Genomic DNA, 19,376 nt, shown 5'->3' with positions numbered 1-19,376 from the left:
GCTGCTTCGTCGTTTTGGTCAGTGCTATTATTTGTAATATATTATATTATTTGTAATCAGCACAAATGATCTGTCCCCATTTGATAAAATCCACCATCCCCCCTGATTTTTTCTTTACAACTCGAGTACTGAGTATAACTCAACTCAAGTCAACTCAATGTTGTCACATTTTCAAAAAAAAGCAACACTGGTGCTTTTATTTTGAAGAGCTCGGCGGTATTTAAGCGGCGCGCCCCGAGCGGAGCGCCATTCCAGCAGGGCGGGTCGTCTGGGCCGCCCCTCCCTCTTCTTCAGCCTCAACTCAGTCAAATCAAAGGGATCCGGCGGCGGCACGTACACGCGTTTGTTCAGGAGAGACCAGTTATCTCCGCTGTGATCGCTCCATACGCTCCCACAGAGACGGGAACATCCGTGAGAGACGAATCCTAAACAAAATACCTTAACGTATCGGCAAAAGGAGGAAAAAAAAAAAAAAAAGCGACAAAAACCAACTGCCGCAAACCCGAAAAACACAGAAATGGACGAAAAGGCGTTTACGAAGGAACTCGACCTGTGGATCGAGCAGCTGAACGAATGCAAGCAGCTCTCCGAGGGACAGGTGAAATCACTATGCGAAAAGGTGAGATATATTTAATAAAAGTCTTTCCTCGAAGCCCGAGCTTCCTCCCGCCGCCTCGCAGACATTCTTAAAATGGCGCCGGGGCTGCAGGTTTCACTGCGATGCTTGTTTGACAATCACTGCATGTGACCAGCGTCTTGTTGACAGGCCGTTTCAGCGGCTCGGCACTTGTAATGTGTGGATTTGAGGACCAGTGGGCTCTGGTTGGGATTACAGAGGGGTTACCAGCCAGATACCGCGGTTGAATTGGTTTGATATTGGATATTCGACATTAACACCCATAAAACTTGTGATACATACCACTGATTTTGGTCAAACCACTTGTGATGTGTTCATGGTAATCTAGACTATATATCACAAAACAGTAATTATTAAAAAAATCTTATTAAAAATCATATATATGGGCTGATTTAATGTGGTTTAATGAATTCAACACCCATAAAACTTGTGATACATACCACTGATTTTGGTCATATTGCTTGTGATGTGTTCATGGTCATCTAGACTATATATCACAAGAGAGTAATTATTATAAAATCAATGAGATTTAATGAATTCAACACCCATAAAACAATTGGTGTTATGTATCACAAGTTTTATGGGTGTTGAATTCATTAAACCTCATTAAATCAGCCCATAATATGATTTTATAATAATTACTCTCTTGTGATGTATAGTCTAGATGACCATGAACACATCACAAGCAATATGACCAAAATCAGTGGTATCTATCACAAGTTTTATGGGTGTTGAATTCATTAAACCACATTCAATCAGCCCATATATATGATTTTTAAATCAGCCCATATATATGATTTTTTTTTTTTTAATAAGATTTTTTAATAATTACTGTTTTGTGATATATAGTCTAGATGACCATGAACACATCACAAGTGGTTTGACCAAAATCAGTGGTATGTATCACAAGTTTTATGGGTGTTAATGTCGAATATCCAATATCAAACCAATTCAACCGCGGTCAGCCAGATAAACACAGTCCCAGCCCTTCTCATTCACGCCGGCGGGATGACTGCAGCATCCCTGTGGCTATGAAACCCCCCCTCCACCACTTCAGCCTTAATTACCTTAAAATGGCTTTAAAAATCCCTTTTATTTTCAGGTTAAATCATTGGAATGAAACATAGACTCGTATATAGCAGATACACTTGATTTATTGTACCCTTTTTAAAGGCGCTCTATAAATAACATGCATTATTATTATTATAAGCACACACACCCTGTCTGTTGTTGACTGGTTACGTCAGATGAAGGCGGCGTAATGGGGAGTTTGTTGGGCCATATTTAAAGAGCTGCTGATTACTTGGTGCTCATCTGGGAGGGTGATGATTATAATGACCTGTACTGGATGATTTTTTTTTTTTTTTACTGCCACAGTAAAGATCTGAATTACCTCATACGATGACGCACGGCGCCAAGGCCAAACAAGCTGCAGGGGTAAACATGCATTTAGACCGAATTTAGGTTAAGGTTAGGTTTAGGGTGAGGGTTAGGTTAAGGTGAGGGTTAGGTTAAGGTTCAAAATCAACAATAACATGCTGCCAGACTGTATTCAAAATATGTTCAATTTAAGACAAAGCCATTACAACCTCAGAGGGGAGAGCATATACAGGAAATCAAAAATCAGAACCAACACCAAACTGAGATGCACTACAGTTGCAGCGGTGGATGTATGGAATAAATTAGATAGGGATTTGAAATTATGTAGAACCTTAACCTTATTTAAAAAAACATTGAAAAGAAGGATTTCTTTATATCAAATTAATGAGTGGTGATGCTTGCTATGTTGAGTTGGGTATTTATTTAATTTTTGATTTGATTTTTTTAAGGATGAAGGTAACATGTAGAATGCACCTTTTTATTTTAATTTTTTTTTATTTCTCTAGGAAATTTTGTTATCCCCATGGAGGCAATTTGTTTTACTGTCAGTCTTTTCTCTTGCTTTCATTCATTACTTTAATTAATATTTTTGAGGGTAGGCAAATAATAAGCTTTGCTTCAGCCTACACCTTATATATACAAACACCTAGGTGTTTGTATATTGAAATTTTTTTGTAATGTTTTCTTTGAACAGAGTATTAGTTTTCTTGGTGTCATTTTTATTCTTTTTTTTTTAGTGATGTCATGACCGAAATAAACTAAAAAAGGTTAGGTTTAGGGTGAGGGTTAGGTTAAGGTTAGGTCTGAAATGTGTAGTTGAGCGTAGAATGGTGACAAAACATCTACTCAGCCTAAGTTTCGTTTTCAATAGCAGAATAATGACAAAAATCTAGCGGGTAGACAGTATCCCATCTACTCACACCATTCAAGGCTCTGATTACACATGATAAATTCCTATTCAGTGGACTGATAGCATTTGAAGCCGCTGATTTAGACCAGAACTCTTCCTGGCCAACCCGACCAAAACACGGCCAAGGTGGCCAGCCGGATTTGATGAAGCACTTCTTTTGTACTTTTCTCATCAGAAGTTAAGATACTTGACTGGGCTTTTGTACTGTCCTTCATCTTCAGTGTTTCACCTCCTTCTGTAGTCAAAGTAGTGACAATGATAATAATAATATAATTGGTCAAAGATCCATGGTATTCAGGGTTTTTCCTGGCTCTAATTGAGGCAGAGGTGGCAACATCCTGGTCATACCGTGCCTTCAACTGGCTCAAGCAAACACTTTTTACAAGATATTTTGTATTTTGGGAGTTCTAATATGATTAAAAATGTATTTATTCTTTATTTCATTAATTGATAAAACAAACAATTTAATATAAACACACATTCCTAAATTCTGAATGAAAGGGAGCAGAAAGAAGAAGAATCTTATTTAATCTGCCCCTTTTTTTGCCCAAGAAATCAATTTACAAATAATGTAAATTATAGGTAAAAAAAAAATATGACAATTATCATGTTGAAACATTATTTTATTAACATAAAAATATAAATACAAATATAAGAACTCAATCTTACCAAAAGTAATTAAAAAAAAAAAACAAAAAAAAAAAACAAAACAACTGCCAATGGAACAAGAGAAAATTTTCACTGAAATGAGTGAAAATGGTTTTCTAGAACAAGTTACTTTTTAGGTGACTGTCTTATTTTAAATGTAATGATTTTTTTGTTTTTGTCTAGAAATAAAACATTTTGACTGGATATAAGACAAGTAGTCTTGGTAAGATTTTGAGTTTTTGTAGGGTTTCAGACATTTACTGACAAATCTTGCAACCAGACAGAACATTTCAGCCTCCTGTTTTTCCATCTGTAGAACCTCCTCATGCTCCTGGTAGTCCAAGGCCTCCTGGTCTGGTCCATCATGGCCTCCTTACAACAGACATCCAAGTGCCTCTCCTTCAGTCTGCTGCGCAGAGGTGTCTTCACCTTAAACAAAACAATTCATGCATTAAGTATTTCTGTATTTATTTAATACAGACATAAATAGTGATAGTGCCTGCTCCATGGGGGTCACAGTGTTTTTGGCATAAATAACAGACCATACCTTCCTCAGTTTGCCTGAGCAGGTAAATTGGTTCAGCCACCGTTTGTCAAACCCACTGGCTCTGTGTTTTTGAGACGATCTGTGAAGATGAGTAAAAAGTCATGTTTAAATAACGTACACGTTGGCTTCGCGTTGATAATAGTCCTAATGACTTGGAAACTGACTAACGTTACTCTCGCCTCATCCTGTCCTGCACTCTGACCCTCGCCATCACCTTTCATGCATATTTGTGCACTACTTTCAGCCCTGACAAAATTGCCGCATCTCGTCGGTAACATGATTTATTACTTTTTAACTGCCTGTAACGTTAATTGTCTGCACCGTTTCACCTGCACTCTTCTCCTGGTCTGGAGGTCACTTTTTAAAGTACCGTATTGGTCTGAATATAAGACGAATAAACAAGACATGCTCGGATGCAAAAGAAACAACATTTACCTGTTTGAACAGCCAGGGAAAACCAGGACGCAGAGTTTTAATACAACAAATAGCGGAAAACTGCAGTTAAAATGACCTCCATCCAGTCCGCCTGCCAGAAAATAACAATTTTCATGACGTCTGAGTTTTGAGAGCTGTGGGCGGCAGGAAATGAGGCGGAGGCGGCCGCCTCCTAATTTGGTATGCAGGAAAAACCCTGGTATTTGAGTCCTGTTATGTATATATGTTGTGCACTAGTTTTTATTTTCTTTTAACCAATATTTAGATGACCTCCAATCCTGGCCTTTCTGGGGTTCAGAGACATTCTCGCCGACTAGTTTGACCGTGGTGCCCATTTACTGATAGTTCCTTCTCTCTATGCAGCTTATCAGCTGTTTCAGGGTGAACATGTGCATATGCTTCAGCTGATAACTGGCCAACAGATTCTGTGCACTTTAGCAGTCTGAGCTGCAGCTTAACCCCAATCTCTCGCCAACATCATTTGTGCTGATTTCCAGCTCTAGACTTATGCGACGAAAAGACCCTTTGCTCTTAAACAAGTCTCAGTGGAGTGAATTTGTTCTTTCGCTCTGTTTTTTCTCCAACCTTTAACCACAGTCTGCTAGTTAGATAGATATTAGTCAGTATTTATAGTAGCGCTCCAGGGGGACATCACCACCTGTTTCTCTGACTGTTGGGCGTCCCATGTCTGGACTGACATGAAGGCGTGCCCCCCCAGTTTCTTGAGGTTTTGTTTTTAATATTCGGTTAGTTTGCTGTTGAACTGATTCCTGACAATTCAGACTGAACAGTGGGACAGTTTTTCTTTTTCTTTCTTGTTTTTAAACTGAAGCTCCTTTTACAGCACGGTATTTATTTAATATCTAAGCACAGCTGTGTCCATCTGAGCTCTTTAAAAAGACACAAGACCAAAGTTCATTTTCATGTTTGCTTCCAGCTGAAGACAAAGTGGACAATTTTCCCAAGTGGCTCGTTAATCCCAACTGTTGGTTGGTTCCAGTCATTCTAAAAGTTCTGTTTATCCTGGAGACGTGTTGCACAGGGCTGCTGTGGTCTTCCATGATGAGCGTCACACTTTTTGGTGCTATGGTTTGTTGCGTCATCCTCCATCCAGGGGGCTTTGCAGCATATGTGCATCCTTCTGCCTGTAAACACGGGCCGATTCTGTGAATGGCTCTTTTGACGCCTAATTTAGGAACATGTGGACGGAGGAACAGCACAAATACTGTTTCTCTGTCCTGTTTCTTCCCCAGCGGGGCAAAGATGTAAAAATAGCTGGGAGGAAAAGGAGAGCTAGTCTTTCCTCAGCTTGGGGCTGCAGCTCAGCTGCTGTAAGAGACGCATCCATCCATCCATCCATCCATCCATCCATCCATCCATCCATCCATCCATCCATCCATCCATCCATCCATCCATCCATCCATCCATCCATCCATCCATCCATCCATCCATGAGCTTTAATATTTTCACCAAACCAGCACAACATCCTCCTCCATTTAAAAATAGCAGAGGATACTATTGATTGCGGGTTGCATCATCGACACGGTTGGTGTTGCTGGGGGGGTCGGAGAGGGAGACTGAGCATAACACAGGTCATTGTGACTCGGAGCAGCTGTCTCTGTTTGGGGGTGTGTGGGGGTGCGGACTAATGAGGTGTGCTGCGTAATCTGTCTTCTACTTTCTGTTTTCAAGCTTCCTCCTGGCAGAGCACACCAGAGTTTGTGTCATCTGGTTTCCAGAATACCAAATAATTCCCGAAAAACACCAGTTTTATGTCGATTAGTGTAGATTTTTTTAAAAACGGTTTTACTTTTTCAACTTTTAGCTTCGCTGGAATCTTTATCTTTGTTGGGCTGGACTTGTTTTTTAAAACGTAGTTTGTTTGCAGAATAATGAGCTCTGCTTGGTCATTCAATGATGTTAAATCGAGTTTAAAATTCAGCAGCTGCAGATAATCCTGTGTTAGTTGAATATTAGATTATTCTTTCTGTCAATTATACAGAGAAAATCTATTTAAGTGCAAAACACATCGTTCAGAAAGACCTACCCTTTTGTGACTTTGTTTTAAAGGTAACCCTTTTACGTTACATAACCACCCGTTGTGCTGCCCTGTTTTGTTTACGTCTCGTCTCATCTGATTCCCACATAAACTCAGTTTTCTTAAGCACCCAGACCCGGTCCGATCCACCATAGGAAAGGCTCATACGCTGCATGCGTTTTAAAATCAACGAGTTGATAGAGGAGAGTTGACCCGTGCCTTTGTGAAATGCAGAGGAACTTGACTCTCCAAGTATTAATATCATTTAGTTCGGTTTAGGAATGGGTGATATTCCTAATGAATAATGATTTCTGTAAAGCGCTCTGGGTGCCTAGAAGGGCGCTATATAAATCCAAGTCATTATTATTATTATTATTATTATATGTTACCGTTCACGATAAACCGTCAAAAAAATTCCTCGCGATAAGAATTTGTCATCTCGCGGTAAAAACAATGGAAGGAAGGGAAAAAAAGGAAGGAAGGAACGAAGGAAGGAAGGAAAGGGGAGAAGGGAGGAAGGAAACAAGGAAAGGAGGAAGGAAGGGAGAAAAGAGGAAGGGAAGAAGGAAGGAGAGAGCAGGAGGAAGGGAGGGAGGGAGGGAGGGAGGGAGGGAGGGAGGGAGGAAGGAAGGAAGGAAGGAAAGGGGAAAAGGAAGGAAGGAAGGAAACAAAGAAAGGAGGAAGGAAGGGAAGAACGAAGGAGAGAGCAGGAGGAAAGAAGGAAGGAAGGGAGGAAAGAAGGAAGGAAGGGAGGAAAGAGAAAGAAAGAAAGAGATAGATAGATAGATAGATACATGGATAGATAAATTCATTCCTGTTGATGACGTTTTTGTGTAACAAACATGGCGGATCTGAGAGTGTGATAGATTTATAGTTGAAAAGGTGGAGTTGAATTGGTATTTTTTTTATTGTCATTTTTATCGTTATCGGGATAAATGCCGGAAATTATCGTGATACATTTTTTAGTCCATACCGCCCATCCCTAGTTCGGTTCTGTATGGAGCTGGAGGCTCATGCCTGGCCTCTGTTTATGCAGTGAACCAGTTTGAAGCAGCAAATACACCTTTGTTTCCATGGTGATGTCACTGTTTTGCAGTATAGCTTAACAGTTGCTGTAAATGTGCTTTAAACAGCCCACATGCAGAGAAAAACAGCATCTGTTGACACCTTGCTGAGGATTTCTGCCGTGGTTGTATTGGTGTCACAAGCCAGATGGTTAACATTTAACTACTATAAACATCTAACCATCTATAAACATTGACCATTGCTTTTGGATTCAGTTTTACTTAGTCATCAAACTGGGTTTGCCCTCCGATGTCTACTGGAGTGTTTAACCCGTTTTAATGGGATTATATTGCGGCAGCTGGGAAAATGCTGACTTCATTTCTCAACACTCAGCCGAGCAGTTCGTCCGTGTGTTGTTTGACTTCTTGGGCGTAACCGTCATCTGACCGGGGTGTTTCACCCTGCTGACGCTGGTGTTTCTGTCACGGACACGTGGGGTCTAAACGCTGGGCCAGGTGCTTACCTAACCTCTGCTGCCATCCATTTCATTCACATCTGCTACGCAGGCTGTTACCTGCCACGACAGGGTTTATAATTCTCTGAAATCCTTTTTGTTTTTTTGTTCTTTTTTTGTCTAATCCAAACTATAACATTTTACGTAATCAGAGTTTATCCAGGTGCTGGTGGTGGCAGGTCACATTTATGCAATATTTGATCAGAGAAAAATAACCCTCTAAGCTTTTAGTTTCATTTGGCATATTAATCTAGTGTTGCTGGGTTACATCATCATGGACTAAAATATTAAGGAGTCTGACTCGACTTACGTCACCACAGGTGAATGTGTAAGAATAAAGATATTTACTGACATCCATCAAGTATAAAGACCAATACTGGGGTTTACTGCTCTCTTTTCCTCTCTTAATATTAGTATTTTACTAATGTGTTTAGCAATAAAGACTGATACGTCCAATGTTCTTACTTACCAAATTAATTACATTTACAGTTCTAGGACACGGTTACAGCATCTGATGCCTCACTGAACATGTGAGGGAGTGTGGGCCACTTGAGAGGTCAGATGTGATGATGAATTACTAGTTAAAGAAATCAATCAAATTTTATTTATATAGCACCTTTCATTCAGGTACATGAAATACAAGGTGCTTTGACATTTTGATTGAAAAATAAGCATAATAAACAAATAAATAAAAACTGGGAGACCAAAAAATAAAAACTGGGAGACCAATGCACCCTGACATGCAATATAGAATATATAAAATGTATAAAAAGATAAAAGTTCAAGGATTAAGGCTAAAAAATAATAAAAAATTATAAGAGATAGATAAATAAATAAAACGGATACCTTTTTTAAAAAATGTTAAACAGAATAAAACTATAAAATGTGATGCTACATAAAAGCCAGACCAAAGAGATGAGTTTTTAGTCTACGTTTAAAAATGTCCACATTTCCAAATTACACTTAAAGGTATTGCTTTTGGTTGTCCACTATACATTTTTTTTCCTCTTTTAAATAAGAGGATTTACAGGGGGAACTTTTTTGTCCAGGTGTCATCATACACCATGAAAGACGGATAATGATCAGTCTTTTTGGCCCAGTGTGACTTAAATGTTGCTGCACATTTTAAACGGCAGCTGCTAGTAAAGGTAATTAAAAGACTGAGTCCAGAACAGTGAGCGGTACAGACGATCCCACACACACTGACCTGACCTACTTATTTATTTCCTTTCATCTCCCTGCAGAGGGACTGAATACTGGATATTGTTCTGCTTTGATACAGATATCTAGAATTCTCTCTCAGGCTTAGTGACTCAATTGCTCTGGATGAGAGATTGACCAGAGCTACAACCTCTAATGGCTAAAAGGCCTCCCGCCACATGGGGTTGTGGGCACGTGGAGGGTGTGTTTTTTTTAAATTTTTTAATAATGTAGGTCAGTATAGTGCAACGCTGCGGCTGTCCTGGCCACTCCGTGTGTGTCGGCCTCCATCCCATCAGCTGGCGACCGGCCAGCTACAGCATTCTGTCAATGTCCATCCTCCTCCGCATTGTTCCCCCGGCAAAACACTACCGGGTTTACCTGATGTGAATCACAAGCAGTAGTGATGCACCGAAATGAAAATTTGTGGCCGAAACCGAAAATAATAATAAACACTTGGCCGAATACCGAACAATACCGAACATGGTTCTTCAGCAGTTTTTCATTTATTTTGCCAATTTTTTCACCATTGCCTAAATCAAATACATTTGATTTATGCATGCTTTTAAAAGAAAAAATCTTTTACAACATTACAAGGTAGAAAATATTTATTGAACATAAAAAAAATTGAATTTTTTTAATTTCCCAGCATTATGTTGTTTTGGTTCCACCTCCTGGTGAATGTTAGGTAAAATTCTTATGGGGTTAGTTTTTGGTTGGCCAACGATTTATGTAGTGCGCAACGTTACGGGACGGAGCGGCCAGTCTAGTTCCTTATTTTACAACGCCGTTATTAATTGTTCGTTTTTTTCCCCACTTATTCCACCGAACACCGAAAGTGTTTTTTTGCTATTTTCGGCCGAACAATTTCGGTTACCGAACAATCGGTGCATCACTAACAAGCAGCTTTCAGGGAATCACTGGTATGCTGGACGAAGAACCAAAGCGCGGCATCTCTGGCTCTTAGACCCCTCTGATTCTGCTGATGTCTTGCTTCTAACGCGTCAGCTCTGCGTGATGGTCATTCGTGTCTGAATATTGCTCTCCCAGCCTGAGGATTTGTTTGCTCCAGAGCTTCTGAAAAGGGCCCGTCCAGCTGACCGACCCCGGCCTCAGTGAGACCAGCACCATGCTAGACTGACTAAGAATAGGCCCTGTTGTGAGTCTTGATTTAGTGAAGCTTTCACCTATTTTTAGTTTTATTTTGGCTACCTCTGGTGAGGGCTGCATTATAGTCAGACATCTGCTTTGTGCAAATAAGTCTGAGTCATACCCGGCCTGCAGCAGGTTTTAGCCCGCTTTGTGGTGAATCATGGCTAAACTGAGCCTTGTTTCATAGTCATGTTTTTGAGTTTAGTTGACTGATGCTGCAACTCTAAATGAGGATATGGAGTAACTGGTGCAGAAATACTAGTGAGCACTCTCCACTCTGGTTTTAGAGCATCAGGCTAATTGATTTTTAGCGAATGTTGCAGTGCAGCCAGAGCTGTCCGTCCAGTAACTGCAGGGCAGACTCACTGGAGCCTGAACAAACATTTTGTCCGGCATGTTAATGAGACCTCATGAAGGCTATTGTAGACGAGTTTAAGCAGTGGAAGGCTTGAAGCAGTGATTGTGATGGGCTGCACTATATTTAATTAATTTCAGTCTTACTAGTTTAAAAAAAACAACTGTGTTTAAGCCCTCTGATTTGTCTTACCTGCAGTCTTTGTGGCTCTTATTGGGCACAGTGTAGGGCTGGGACTAGGGCGAGATTTTAATATATATCGATATATTTTCAAACGCGATATGGTAGGAGACAATATCGATTTAATTTTTTTTTTTTTATGATTTTGATATAGCTTATTTTGTGACAAATTGACTTGAATGTTTTATTTGAGATCTGCACAAATGTTTTATTTGCACAACTGTCAACCTCAGTGGAAAAGTCTGCCCGTTACTGTCTACATTGTATTAATTGCACAGTGTATTTTAATTTAATTGTTATGCAGGAAAGGGATATTTATTCAAGAAGCATTTTTATTCTATATATGCAGGCAGTTTATTTTTATTTCGTTTGTTTTATACATTTTGATATTGTGCAGACCTCTGTTAATAAAGGTACCTGTGTGACATTTGGCACGAGGCTTTGTATTAAAACTGACTGTTTTTTAAGGGTTTGCCTCAGAAAAAGAAGCTAACAGAGATGCTATGCTATAATGCTTTGGGGGAAACCCCAATTATGGCACAGAAAAAATATCAATATATATCGAGTATCGCCATTCAACTAGAAAATATTGAGATATGACTTTTGGTCCATATCGCCCAGCCCTAGCATAGTGTATTGTTTTTCAGTTATAAATTAAATCTGTGTGCTTTCTTCAGGCAAAGGAGATCCTGACGAAGGAGTCCAACGTCCAGGAGGTGAGATGTCCGGTCACAGTGTGCGGGGACGTTCACGGCCAGTTCCACGACCTCATGGAGCTGTTCAAGATCGGGGGGAAATCTCCGGACACAAACTACCTGTTCATGGGCGACTACGTGGACCGAGGGTACTACTCTGTAGAAACCGTCTCTTTACTCGTAGCACTTAAGGTGAGTCAGAAATTAGTAGCACGCTTGTTTGAGAACTTAACTTGAACATGGATTTTTTTGGAAGACAACGAGAAGATGCTGATCTGTTCTCTGCTCGCGTTTTAGGTACGCTTTCGGGAGCGCATCACAATCCTCAGAGGGAACCACGAGAGCAGACAGATCACACAAGTCTACGGCTTCTACGACGAGTGCTTAAGGAAGTATGGAAACGCCAACGTGTGGAAGTTCTTCACAGACCTGTTCGACTACCTCCCCCTCACGGCTTTAGTAGACTCTCAGGTGAGAACACACTGTGCAAACAAACATGCTTCTCTGCTACTGAAAAGCAAAAGAGAAATTGTCTCATGTATACCTAAATATCTTTAGTATGTACCATAAAAGTGAGGTAAGAGAATGTATTTGTTTTTAGTTATTTTTCGCAAGGATGTTTTTAAATGAGCCAGAAGAGATTTGTTGGTTCTCCCAAAGATAATATAAAGTTAAAGCTACCGTCACTTTGGTCCACACTGTTTATTTGAACCATTCTCAAACTGTTCCACTCTTCCCTGCAGATTTTCTGCCTTCACGGAGGCCTGTCACCGTCCATAGACACACTGGATCACATTAGGGCCCTGGACCGTCTACAGGAAGTGCCACACGAGGTAACGATGACGCCTGAATGTGTCCGTTTCTTTAAGTGCGTCAGCTGTAATCTGCTGGAAGGCGTTTGCTCTAACTTCTCCTCCTCGTCCCCTTCAGGGTCCCATGTGTGACCTGCTGTGGTCGGACCCCGACGACCGCGGCGGCTGGGGCATCTCGCCTCGAGGAGCCGGCTACACTTTCGGTCAGGACATCTCCGAGACCTTTAACCACGCCAACCGCCTCACGCTGGTGTCGCGAGCCCACCAGCTGGTTATGGAGGTGTGTGTGATGCATCAGCTGCAGAGGATTTGATTTGAGGAACTGGAACTAGTAGTTTTTATTTACCTGAACTGTGCTTCTCCCAGGGTTACAACTGGTGCCATGAGAGGAATGTGGTGACAATATTTAGTGCTCCCAACTACTGTTATCGTTGTGGCAACCAAGCGGCTATCATGGAACTAGATGACACCCTCAAATACTCCTTGTAAGTAAAACAAACAAAACTTGGTGCATGTATACTTAGGGCTGTTCGATTAATCGATTTTAAATCGTAATCGCGATTATGTAATTAGAACGATGTTCTACGTGAAAATCGTAAAATCGATTTTTCACTTTTTTTTTTAATTTATTTTTTTTAAATTTTTTTTTACCTTGTCTGCACACATATTAATGATTGATACCATATAAATGGTTGATGGAAATACCTCTCAATACCTGCGACAAGTGCCCCATCGGAGAGGCTCTTTAGTGTAGGAGGGGGCGTTGTAACATGCCACCGGGCATCCCTCAAGCCAGATGCGGTAGACCGGCTCGTGTTCCTTGCAAAAAACTTGCAAATGTGAAAAGCAAATGTAATGACTGACATTACACACCTCTACCTCCTTCATGGGTTGCATTATTATTTAGCATGCAAAGACCCAGTTTAGTTTAATTAGAAAATGTCTTGTTTTATTTAATTGGAAATATAACTTACTGTATGTTTGCAAGTGCTGATTAGCTGATTTTTTTTTTTTTTCCCCAGAGATAAAACTTTATATTTTATTATATTTTTTAAAACTTTTTTTCAACTTATTTTACAGAGTTTTGCACTTTATTCATTCATTTTTGGTTTAATAAGAGCAAAGTTTGCACTTAAAGCCCAATGGGGCAAATGTTCAATAAAAAAACAGTACATTTGAAATAATTTCTTTGCCTTTTGTCAATTCACAAAATAATCGTAATCGAAAATCTGATTTTTTTTTTGAGAGAAAAAAATCGAGATTTTATTTTTGGGCAAAATCGAACAGCCCTATGTATACTGGATCCTTTTTAAAATGTAGGGCTCCAGTTCATTTGTCTTGATTTTTACTAACAGCTGAAATCTTCTCCTCTTCCTTCAGCTTGCAGTTTGATCCTGCGCCTCGCAGAGGGGAGCCTCATGTAACCCGCCGCACCCCCGACTACTTCCTGTAAACTCCCACTTCACCCTTGTACAGTCCAGTATTGCCATGATATGACTTTCAAGCTGTGTCAACATGAATGAGGAATGGGAGCTGGGGTAGACTTTGGGGGAGGGGGGCGTTGCAGCTGTGCACATTGTATATCCACACAAAGACCTATTTAAGCATTTTGCAAAAACAACGTCTGTGTCTATGGATGGACCAAAGGGTATGTGCCATTATCATTACAATATTAATTGCTGAGACGTTGTAATGAACCCCCCCCTCGAGCTGTATGAGCTGTATGTGTAAATTCCTTATTCTGTACATGCTTGCTGGACCGACGGCACCGAGGTCCAAGACCGCAGTGGTTTCAGTCCCACCCACAGACCCTGGCTTATATTTAGGAGATCTAAACATTTATCTGTTTGCACTTTTGTAAATTTTAAAAGAAATGTAACGTGTAAGATGGAAAAAGATTTCACACTACAGGTTTTTTTTTTTCTTCTTTTTTTAAATTGCAATTAACCCCCACCACAGACGAGCTTCACACAAGGCATCTTTGTATCTTTGTGTAACTCTTCTCATGCAGCTTGGCCAATTATGATAGATGATGGCGCGTCCGTCCTCATCAACTCACTTACTCCCTCTGAACTACACTCTGTGTATTGAAAAATTGAAATAATAAAAAATTAAGGTGACTCCTTGATGTGAGTGTTTTCTTTAATATGCTTCTGGAAACTTGGAATATTAACTTTTGTTTTGGGTGACATGGTCCTTTTTTGTTGGAAGGACAGGTTGTCTAAGGACCACTACGGAGTTTGATCTGCATTAAAGACCTTTTTTTGTAGAATTTCAATAACGATACATTTTAATGCACATTTCCTCAATTTATGATAATCTAACATTCTACAAGGTATGTTATGATTTTCATAAACTTTGACGCATAACATAATCTTTATTATAGGTGAGCCTGAGTCTTTGAAAAGGGTGTGACAAGGAAATAGTCATTTCTAATTTAAACAATTCTCTGCAATGTACTTATTTTACAGATAATGATGAAAGAGACTTTTTATGCCCAAGTACCATATATATTTTTGGTACCACCAACACTTTATGGAAATTGCATAGATGGATTGATACCGATCATAATATTATTTTTGTTGCAGTTTTTTGTTGATATTCAACTCAAGTGCTGAGTTGCGTCTGAAACAATTCAATTTTATTTATATAGCGTCTATTACAACAGAAGTTGTCTGGAGGTGCTTTCCAGAGACCCAGAACATAACCCCTGAGCAATTATTACATAAACAACAAACATTGGCAGATAAAAACTCCCCTAGTGGGAGATTGGATGGGGGGTGGGGTGCCAAAAAGCCTCCAACGTGTTTGTGTAATATTTATGAGAAAGAACATGGATACAGTATTTGAGGGGAGGGGGGAGTGATATATTTTTGTTTTTATTTCTTCTGTGTTATGGTGGAGGAAAAGTTACTTCACCACCTGAAAAACATTGCTTGAATTAAGGGGTTTCTGTCTAAATAAGACATGGAAAAACATATTTGTGCATTCATTTTCAGTAAGTTGGATTGTTTCAATGGCATCTTTACAGGCCTTAACTAGAAATCTATCAGGCAGCTGCAGCTGATCCAGAACGCTGCTGCCAGAGTCCTTACAAACACCAGGAAACTGGACCCCGTTACAGCGGTCATGAAATCACTACACTGGCTTCCAGTGAGTCAAAGGATAGTTTAAAATCTTACTGCTGGTCTACAAAGCACTGAATGGTCTTGGACTAAAATACATGCTGGATCTGTTAGTTCCCTATGAAGCTCCCAGACCCCTGAGGTTCATCTGGATCTGGTTTGTTGTGGTTCCCAAGAACCAGAACCAAGCAAGGTGAGGCAGCGTTCAGTTATTCTGCTCCTCACCGGTGGAACAAACTTCCTGTAGACCTGAGGTCTGCTCCAACTGTCAGCTCCTTTAAATCAGGGCTAAAAACATTCGTTTACTGAAGCGTACTCTTAAATTAAATACTTACTGTACCTGCTGTACTCTACTGCCCTTACTTTTTAACAACTTGTGCTTTTTTATTATTTTACCTCTTTTCTTATCATTTTATTTCATTTTATTTGTTATTTACTGTTTAATTGTGTCTTTCTGCTTTTAATGTTGATGTAAAGCACTTTGAATTACCTTGTGTTGAATTGTGCTATACAAAGAAACTTGCCTTGCCTTAATAAACTTTGATGCATAACATAATCTTTATCATAGGTGAGCCTGAGTCTTTAAATTTGATAAGGGTGTGACAAGGAAATAGTCATTTCTACTTTGAACAATTCTCTGCAATGTACATATTTTACAGATAATGATGAAAAGGAGACTTTTTATGCAAATATTGTTGGTAACCCCACCACCAACACTTTATGGAAATTGCATAGATGGATGGATAGATACTGATTATAATTGTTTTATTTTTGTTGCAGTTTTGTATTGATGGTCAACTCTCTCAACTATCCTGGAGGCAAAAGGCCTCCAACATGGTCGTGTAATATTTATGGGAAAGAGCATGGATACAGTATTTGGGGGAGGGTGGTATGTTTTTGTTTTTATTTCTTAGATTAGATTAGATTGTCCTTTATTACTCCCTCAATGGGGAAATTCTGTTTGTGCAGCAGCAGTAGTAAACACAACACATACATGCAGCAAAAGGGTTAAAAAAAAAGTAAAAAATATATATTTACAAAATATAAACAGTATATACATTGGAATGAAAATAAAAGTAATGCAGTATGAGAAAAAAAAAGCAGGTGGGATGTTTGTTTGAATATTTTAGGGGGTAAGGCACAGTAGAACAGGAATAAAAAAAAAAGATATACAGTCTACCTCCTAGGATGTTTTTTTTATTTAAGAACAGAACATTAGACATTTCAACGAAAATAATGATAAATAACTGAAAATGATTTTAAATAATATTAAAGTAGTATTAAAGCTACACAGTATAAATTAAAAAATAGATTAATAAAAAGGGTAAAAAAAACAAACCAAAGCAAAACAAAAAAAAACCCAAAACAAAGGAAAAGTAGATAGATAAAAAGGAGGAAGAAAGAGAGAAAAAAGAGAAAAGAGGGAGGGGGGTCCGTCAATCGGGAGGCAGGGACTCACTGGAGAGAGTGGAGAGAATGTAATCAGTACTGGAGTTGAGGGGGGATGAGGGGGGATGGCATCCCCCCTGAAATAAAAACGGTCCAAATCATCCCCCCTGAAATAAAAACGGTCCAAATCATTCCCCCTGAAATAAAAACGGTCCAAATCATCCCCCCTGTAAAACTGCCATCCCCCCTTTCCATCCATTATGTCATTTCATCAATGAATGTGGTTTTACTGCTATTACAACATTTAGAGTCATCACCAGAAAAATAACTTATTTGACAATTTTCACCTGTTTCAAGTAAATTTTCACTTGAAATAAGTAGAAAAATCTGCCAGTGGGACAAGATTTATCTTCTTATTATAAGCAAAAAAAATCTTGTTCCACTGGCAGATTTTCTACTTATTTCAAGTGAAAATCTACTTGAAACAGGTTAAAATTGTTGTTTTTTCCAGTGATGAGTCTTGTTTTAAGTGTAATAAGATTTTTTTTACTAAAATTAGACATTTTAACTAGAAATAGGACAAATATTCTTAATTTGAGTTTTTACTTATCCTGTGAAGGACAGAATCATATTGATAAGTTCAAAAAGCTGTTTTTTTAATTGTTGTGTTTTGATGTATTTGATGTAAGCCCAGTGGATATTTAAAGCTTACAGAAGGCTGCATTTAACTGCTGCTATGTCATTCCTGCAGTATTTCTGCAGGTGTTTTGGTCAGTGCTATTATTTGTAATATATTATATTATTTGTAATCAGCACAAAATATCTGTCCCCATATGATAAAATCCACCATCCCCCCTGATTTCTTTTTACAACTCGAGTACTGAATGTAAGAAAGGGAAGCCACTTATTCTAAAATGTGTTACAGCTAGCAGGTGGGATGTTTATGAGGTGTATGAGCCTCTTTGTTATGGTGTTATGGTGTTATGGTGGATGAGACGTCACTGCGAAGGCCGCAGCAGCAGGAAGCTCCCTGGAAGTTCAAATGATCACATTGTAAAAAGATTCAAAAGAAATATCGATTCAAACTGTACTTTTTGTTCTGCAAATTCTGAAACGATGACTCACTTATTCTGGCTGTGTCCCATTGTTCAAACTTTTTGGAGTGATATGTGTAATTTTGTGTCTGAAAGAATTGATATTGATTTTAATTTATTTTGGAAGGATGTGTTGTTCGGTGTTTTTGACCATGTAACAATTAGAACAAAGCCAAAAGAAACATTTATTATTAATTTGTTGATTATCCTCGCAAAACTCCACATCCACAAATCCAAATGCTTACGCAAAAAACCCTCTTTTTTTACTTTTCATTGTGAATTAAAACAGTATCTGGACTCTATTAAGTTTTCTACTAATTCAAAAGCAATCAAAATGTTTTGGCTTTCTGTTATAATTTCATCCCCTCTGGCTGGTTATAATGTGTTGTGCTTTTTGTTGTGTTTTTTATTTGAGTTATACTCTTTGTATGTTATAATTCAACGTGAAATTGCATAATTTGAAGTTTTGTTACCATTGTACTGTTTGCAAATGTTAAAAAAAAAAAAAAAAAAGAAGAAGCTCCGTGGAAGTTGCTCGAAGAAACCCCGTGGGAGGGAAATGGCGCCACCTGGCGGCCGAGTCACGTCATTCCAACCCACCTGCTTTAAGCTTAACGTGTCCTATATTAGCGGCGTGAACAGCCGTTAACATGTTTATCAGAACTTTAGCACATATATATATATCAATGTGCTGCTACAGTGGAGTTAAACTAAAAATAAAAGGCGTTACCATAGTGACATGGTGACCATAGTAACCCCCCACTCCCAGCAGCACTCTCATGAAGGCTGATTTATGGTTCCGCGTTTACACCGACGCAGCCCCTACGCCGTACCCTACCATAGATATATATACGTAACGCCGCATGGAGCTGCTGCGATACGTCAACGTCGCCGCCATATTAGATGTGGCAAGACTGCGCTGTAAACTAATACAAGTAAATGGACTTATTTTCATAAAGCGCGTTTCTACAAAGAAATTTACGTTTTACGTTTCATTTATTCATTTACACACGCACTAATATACTTGGGAAACAGTTAGGCACCAAATATAATATAAAAATACAAAAATAAGAACTTTATTGATCCCACATAGGAGTAATTCAGGTAGTGCCGAAAAACAATATATCCTCCCCTCACAATAAGAAAAATAGAGAAACATATTTTCTCATCAACAAAACAAATTTTAATTTAACATATTTGAACCATTTTTCAGACAATAAAATAACTGAAAAAATCTTTAAAAAGGTTCAAATATGTTAT

At 39.0% G+C, this 19,376-nt stretch overlaps 1 protein-coding gene across 1 annotated transcript; it reads left to right on the top strand.

Moving 5' to 3' along the window:
• Nucleotides 1-263: 263 nt before the first annotated feature.
• Nucleotides 264-16,171, top strand: ppp2cab (protein phosphatase 2 catalytic subunit alpha b). Its single transcript, XM_061740525.1, has 7 exons — nucleotides 264-619; nucleotides 11,679-11,888; nucleotides 11,994-12,167; nucleotides 12,440-12,529; nucleotides 12,627-12,788; nucleotides 12,875-12,993; nucleotides 13,889-16,171. Exons 1-7 carry the CDS (start codon nucleotides 518-520, stop codon nucleotides 13,959-13,961), a joined length of 930 nt encoding a protein of 309 aa, XP_061596509.1. The 5' UTR covers nucleotides 264-517; the 3' UTR covers nucleotides 13,962-16,171.
• The last annotated feature ends 3,205 nt before the right edge of the window (nucleotides 16,172-19,376 follow it).

Source organism: Cololabis saira, chromosome 14 (assembly GCF_033807715.1).
Source record: "Cololabis saira isolate AMF1-May2022 chromosome 14, fColSai1.1, whole genome shotgun sequence".
NCBI classification, from domain to species: Eukaryota; Metazoa; Chordata; class Actinopteri; order Beloniformes; family Belonidae; genus Cololabis; species Cololabis saira.
This window is presented reverse-complemented; position numbering and strand designations above follow the sequence as displayed.

Excerpts from the sequence above, each read along its gene's own strand:
- ppp2cab (XM_061740525.1), top strand. The coding sequence starts at position 518 with ATGGACGAAAAGGCGTTTACGAAGGAACTCGACCTGTGGATCGAGCAG. Across the intron at positions 12,530-12,626 it reads TACAGGAAGTGCCACACGAG|GGTCCCATGTGTGACCTGCT; the intron begins GTAACGATGACG and ends CGTCCCCTTCAG. Across the intron at positions 12,789-12,874 it reads CCCACCAGCTGGTTATGGAG|GGTTACAACTGGTGCCATGA; the intron begins GTGTGTGTGATG and ends TGCTTCTCCCAG.